At 42.7% G+C, this 6,000-nt stretch overlaps 1 protein-coding gene across 1 annotated transcript in view; it reads left to right on the top strand.

Moving 5' to 3' along the window:
* Positions 1-5,934: 5,934 nt before the first annotated feature.
* The window catches only part of Tfap2d (transcription factor AP-2 delta), a 49,853-nt gene continuing 49,787 nt past the window's right edge, over positions 5,935-6,000 (top strand). Inside the window, exon 1 of the mRNA XM_047559574.1 lies at positions 5,935-5,973. Coding sequence (XP_047415530.1) covers positions 5,935-5,973 — 39 coding nt within the window. The remainder of the gene's footprint in view (positions 5,974-6,000) is intronic.

The raw sequence follows: 6,000 nt of genomic DNA, 5'->3' as shown, positions 1-6,000 counted from the left end.
ACATGTCCTTCCGACTTGAGTGGTGAAGAGGCGTGTTCTCAGGCTCAAAAGAGTCAATGCCAATAAAAGCGCTTGGTAAAATGAGGATCCCAGTACAGTCGGAAGGCTGACAAACGAACTTTCAAAACCTCCTAGAACGCTGGAGGAGAGTGCAATCTCTTTCGGAACTCAAGCATTTTAGTCCAACGCCGCAAATTTCCCACGAAAGCGCTTTAAGACCTTATCGAGGAGAGTTGCTTTCCCGCTTAAATGAGTGCGTCCCGCCAGGAGGCCTCCAGGGCATCTCGCCCTTGCGGGTCTCCCGCCCTGCTGCCTGAGAGTGAAGGCCCCCCGACGGAGTAGGGCTGGTCAAGCAGGCTCTGCGCGCGCGCCAGCTGCATGCACAGGGTGAGCTAGTCCGCGACCTGCCAGCTTGGCGGCTGTTGAAGGGCTGGGAGCCTGCCCACTCAAATGAAGACCCTAGCCCCAAGTTTTACTGTCATCAAAGAGAAGACTTCAGACGATTGAGTTCTCCCATTTAATTGTCGACCAATACGTTCGCAAGACTTTTTAATTGCTTGCAAATGCATTTTCTCTGTATGATTATGGAATCCGTGTTGCCTGTTGGCTGCAAGGCTAAGGCGGAATACAAATCCGTATAAGGCTTTTGACAAACAGCCCAGAGGGCGGGATAGGGTCGGGAAGCAGGAGGTAAAAAAAAAAAAAAAAAAAAAAAAGAAAGAAAAGAAAGAAAAACAGAGAAAGTATGGAAGGAAGGAAGGAAGGAAGGAAAGAAGGAAGGAGGGAAGGAAGGAAAGAACGAAGGAAAAAGGAAAAGAGAAAGAAAAAGGAGTTTAAAAATCGATGACAACTGAAATGAGTGGAGAGTCTGTAAGAAATGTTCATTTCCCTAAACATTCTAAAGCTCTTCTTAAAAAACCGATCTGCCTTTTCTCATTTGCAATTAGGTAATGGATGCGAGTGGTCCTTTTGTTGTTGAAGGTGGATTAGGGATGGAGGGGGTGGTATACCAAGAGTAAAGGGAAAGAGAGGAACCTTCTGAAAGAGACCCAGAGTCACCAAAATCACGTTCTGAAAGAAAAACAAGCACTACATTGGGAAGAAGTGGAAGAAAGGTGCAGTATCTGACTTCAGCGCAGGGCGTGAGTGTGAGCACCCACTTTGTCTTGCCCTTTGACCCCAGATCTTCTGGCCCATGTAACTGGGTCAAGTTTTAACCTGCTTGCTCTTACCCAGTATTGCCTTGATTGTTTGGAACATTTTTCTGCCTCTACTTTGTCTGATGAGGGGTTGGTGGAAACCCAGCAAATTTTTTGTCTTTCTGTCACCTGAAGGATTAGCCCCATTCATCTACCCACTTCAACTGTGGCTGGGAGAGGTTAGGTTAGAAGGCACACACCACTGTAAGTGGTGGATCAGAAAAATTTTTGAGTCATTAAAATTTTGAGTGATTGAAACTCAGACTCCCTGGGGAGAGAACCCTGAAGAGGTACTCTAAGATTGGTTTTTTTGGAGCTTCACATCTGAACACTTCTTGGAAGTCTATCCAGGAGCAGGTACTCAAAGGATAGATGGGATTCTCAAAGGGGTAGCTGGGTACCTGAGAGTGGTCAGAACAAGGACAGCCTTAGATAGGACACAGATATTATTTGGCTATTCTGGACATCTTTAAAACATCCTTTTTAAGTTCATATAAGATACGGAGTATAAAAGAAAGGTGCTAAAAGCAGTTAAAGACTATACATATTCAAATCTACACCCCTTTCTTGCTTTGTGTAATGAACATCACCTACTCTATTGGACCCTCAGTGTACCACTGTTCTCCTGAACAAGTACTCTTTCAAAGCCAAAGCATGGATATGGTACCCTATTGTGCAAACTCATGTTTGGAGGGGCATGCCCCTCTGGAGCGGAACATACTAATTTCATTCTTAGGCAACGTGCATACACATGCTTAATGGCACAAGTATAATGAACTCAATCTCGCCTCTACTTTCCTGTAAAAGTGAAGGGAGGACAAAAGGAAAGAAGGAAAGGAGAGAAGAAGGAAAGAAGAAAAGAAAAATGGAGAATATAATTGAGAAAGATACTCTGGTTAATTCATGTGTGTAAGTATATTCAAGGAATTTTTTTTTTTGTAGAAAATGCCCAGATGATTCCAATTATCTCTCTGTTTTAGAGTTACATGGGTAGTTTTGTGAGAAAAATCTATTCAAGCAACAAGAAAACAAATTAAGTCAATTTGCAGGAGCAGAGGAAAAGCAAGTAGCCAAAAAGGAAAACAAACCTAAGGAACACATGTTTATTAAAGCTAGGGCTAGGCTCAGGATGGCTGGTATTGTTCACGAACCTCGCAGTGGGCAGCAGATCCTTTCAGTGAAGATGTTTGAGATTAGTTCAAAGATGAAGTGACTTGCAGTAACAACCTAGAAGCTCAGAAAAGGGGCCTACAATTTTTAAAAACTATCTTCTAGCTCTGGACCCTAATCCAAACAAAATGACATGTATAAAGATTTCTTAGTAGATTCCTAAAGTGACTTCATAAGGACAATCCCTCCTGGAGTGTTGAAGCACAGAAGTAGAGTACCAGGTGCTAAAGGAAGACCCATTCCGGCTTCTACCCTGCCAGGGTGGCAGGACTTCTCCATGCTCTTGTGGGCTATTTTGAGTGGGCAAGTATTGACTTGGCCTCTGGCTGAGGCTAGAATACACACCACTAGTTCTTCCATGGCTGGGGTGGGGGGGCCCAGGCACCGCTGTGTCTCCAACATGCTGTGGCTAGTTAATTCAATTACGCCACCCGCTGGAGAATGTGTGGCCAATCACTCTCCAGGAAAGGGGCAAAACAGAGAAAGAGGAATTAACTTTGCTGAAAAGCCCAGTCTTTGGGTCAAGCAAGATGGCACTTATTAATTGCTCAAGACTATTAATTGGATGGAAGAGAGAGGTGGGAGAGCTGTCTGACAAAAACAAATCCAGTTCATGCACATCACACACAAGGCACCAAACCACACACCTGCCTCAATAAATTTCTTTACAAAAGGGGCGAGCTGAACAACCCCAGAGCAGATGGAAGGGACCGCTGACCAGTGTGTGCATATGGCATGGATGATTTCCCCAACTTTTCTTTCAGGGAGAAACAGCTTTTTTTATTTTTTTAAGTTGAGATGATGTGGGAGGAAGCAGTTGGCCAAGGGAAGTTTCATTAAGGTTCAGATGCTGGTGTGGGTAGTCTGGGACATGGGAACAGGAGAAACTACTTCCAAAGATGAGGACCCTGATGAACTAGATCCCCAAAGTAAAAGGGACACACTTATCCTTCCTGTTTTATCTACCTTAAGTACGAATAAAAAGAATTTTTCTTGTTCTCTGTGATCTTTAGTTTTCTCCAAATCCAAGGGTTCAAGGGACACAATTAATGAAACCCTGGGTTCTCTTTATCTGAGTACCTAAAAGACCTCAGGAAAGGAGAGTGAGAATAAGGTGTGGAATAAAGAGGTACAGTTGCCTGTAACTCCATAATGTCCGGATGCATTCAGATTGGGGTTGGGGGGCAACTGAAGGTCATTCTCTAGGATGTACTCAGCTCAAGTTAGGACTTGTTACTGAGAGTATTATAAGGCTAAATCATCTGAGTGCAGGGGAGGCATGTGGTTCTTTCTTGGACAAGGAAAACACAGTGGGACAGAAGGCAGAGCAGGTAGCCAGTTTGTCCTGAGCCTCCTGGTTGTTCCCAGGGGACAGTCTCTGCTGCTTGGACTGAAGCCAGAGGAGAAAGTTCCTTTGCCTTTAATAAAGATATATCTTACATTTGGGTTTGGGGAGGAAGAAGTATAACTGAGAAGGTGCCATCCTTTTCCTTTAGAGCTTGGACTGACTGGGATGTCAATGTCATCCACCAAGGAAAAGTGAATCTGACCATTCACAAGATAACTTGCATATTCTTCTGCGGGGAGGTTTGAACTTTCTGAAGGTTGGAGATTTTTAGGGAAAGGTCATGGGGGCTGGCTCCAGCTCCTATGGACAAAGATTATTTATTTCCTCTCTGGGTAAGCTATGAAGGGCTGGCTTAGACCTGGCAAACAAAGACTCTGATGCAAGCACTTTAGGATTCAGCCCCTCAGTGCCAACAGCACCTATCTTATCCCTCCTACTTAAAGATCAATTTGGACATTCTCCCTTATAATTCTCACTGACCTCCCAGTCTCCTGACTTCATTAGACTAAAATATGGAATCCCAAGAAGGTAGGGGGAGACTGGTGTACACTGAAATAGGGAGCAAGTGTTGGCTGCTGACCCCTGTGAAGGACTGAAGCATCTTGGATCTCCATTTCAGACAATGCATTTCAATTCTTGTCGTGTGCCTTTGTCCATTTGTATAAAGCAAAGAGCAATGAGTGACAGCCCCAGTTAGCCTGCATGAGTAGATCCTAATAAACACTCCCAAACCCCCGACCTAAAAAAAAAAAAAAAAAAAAAAAAAAAAGCCACATGCCTGTTTGCCTGCGGCTTATTATTAAGACACCTTCTCAGCTTAAACACTTAAAAGCTAACCAAATGAAATGGTAATTAAGACTGAATTACCCCTTCTATCTCTGAGATGAGTCTGTAGGGCCAGTCAGTTCTCTCTTAAGAAATAGGGGTGGAGAACAAACCTTGCAAAGACTCAGTCTTGCCAGCTTATAGCCACTGCCACCCCCTGCAGGCACTAGACAATCTAGTAGGGGAAGCTAAATTGTGAACAAACTAAAGCTCAAAACTGTTTGAAAGTCAAGAAATCCACCAAAGAAATAGAGATAGGTGTGTGCACTGCCTCCTTCCTGTCCTCTTTTGTAAAATATAACTACAATCATTTAAGGGTTATTTTGGGTAATAGTGTTCAAATACCTGGTTTACTTCTAAATGGTTTACAGCCCCCCCCCCACACACCTTCCAACCAACACTGATTACAAAAGGGAAAAAGGAAAATACAAAAGAGAAGGAAAATGTTTTGGGTTGGGGATTGAAAAGACAATATTTACCTAAGTGTAGAATCTTGTCACATGTCTTTATTCTCTTGCATTTTCCCTAAATTCATTACCAGTTACACCACTTCTTTATGATGGAAACTTGGGACTGTCCATCATGGTTATTTATTTTAAAAAGCTGCTGAAAAGTGTAAACCACCGCCTGGTGTAGCCTTTCAAAAGGGGGAAAGAACCCAAATTTGATGTAAATATGGGAAGAGCAGTATTGTTTTCACTTGGGCGAAAGCAGATACCCCAATCTAGGCAAAATTGATTCGGATGCTTGTTGGAAAAAGCCAGCTCTCAGCATGCAGGAAGTAGAGCCAATAGGAATGAACACTTACCCATGTAAAGGAGCTTAATTAATATATATTTCTATCTCTAATATACACATATTGGGGCTATATCTCTCTCTCTTTACAATAAAATGTGTGCAAATGCTCTCCGCAGAGATGAGTCCCCACCTCAGTCGGTATAGAAAAGCATGATAAAGGGTTGGAAAAATGGATAAAAATGTTGAAAGAACCTCCAGTTCCTTATTAGGCGAAGATACAATATTTATTCCTTGTCTCCTGGGATAAATCTCTTCTGCCTATTGTCCTCCCAGTTCTCAGTGCTGATGCTTAATTTTCAAAACTTCTATATTACCAAGGGACCTACGACATCAGCCAAAGAAATACTCAGCAAGTACAAAATCTGTTCCAGGGAGCTGCTTTTGTGCAGAGGGAAAATTTTGTTCCTACAGGTTTTTAAGTGGGTACGAGGCAAGGAGCTATCTGATCCGGGCAAAACCATTACAATTTAGATCTCTATCTATAGAACATTTTTTTTCCTTAAAAAAAAATTGGAAAATACAAGAAGTTTGGATTTTTTTCCCGATTCTTTTTTGGAGGGGGAAATTGCATCGTAAGCTTTTGGGAAACCCAACATGTCAACTACCTTTCCGGGACTAGTCCACGATGCTGAGGTATTATTACTTTTTTTTTTTTTTTTT

The sequence above is a fragment of the Sciurus carolinensis genome, chromosome 7 (assembly GCF_902686445.1).
Source record: "Sciurus carolinensis chromosome 7, mSciCar1.2, whole genome shotgun sequence".
Taxonomy (NCBI): domain Eukaryota; kingdom Metazoa; phylum Chordata; class Mammalia; order Rodentia; family Sciuridae; genus Sciurus; species Sciurus carolinensis.
The sequence above is the reverse complement of the archived record's forward strand: the minus strand, read 5'-3'. Positions and strand labels throughout refer to the sequence as shown.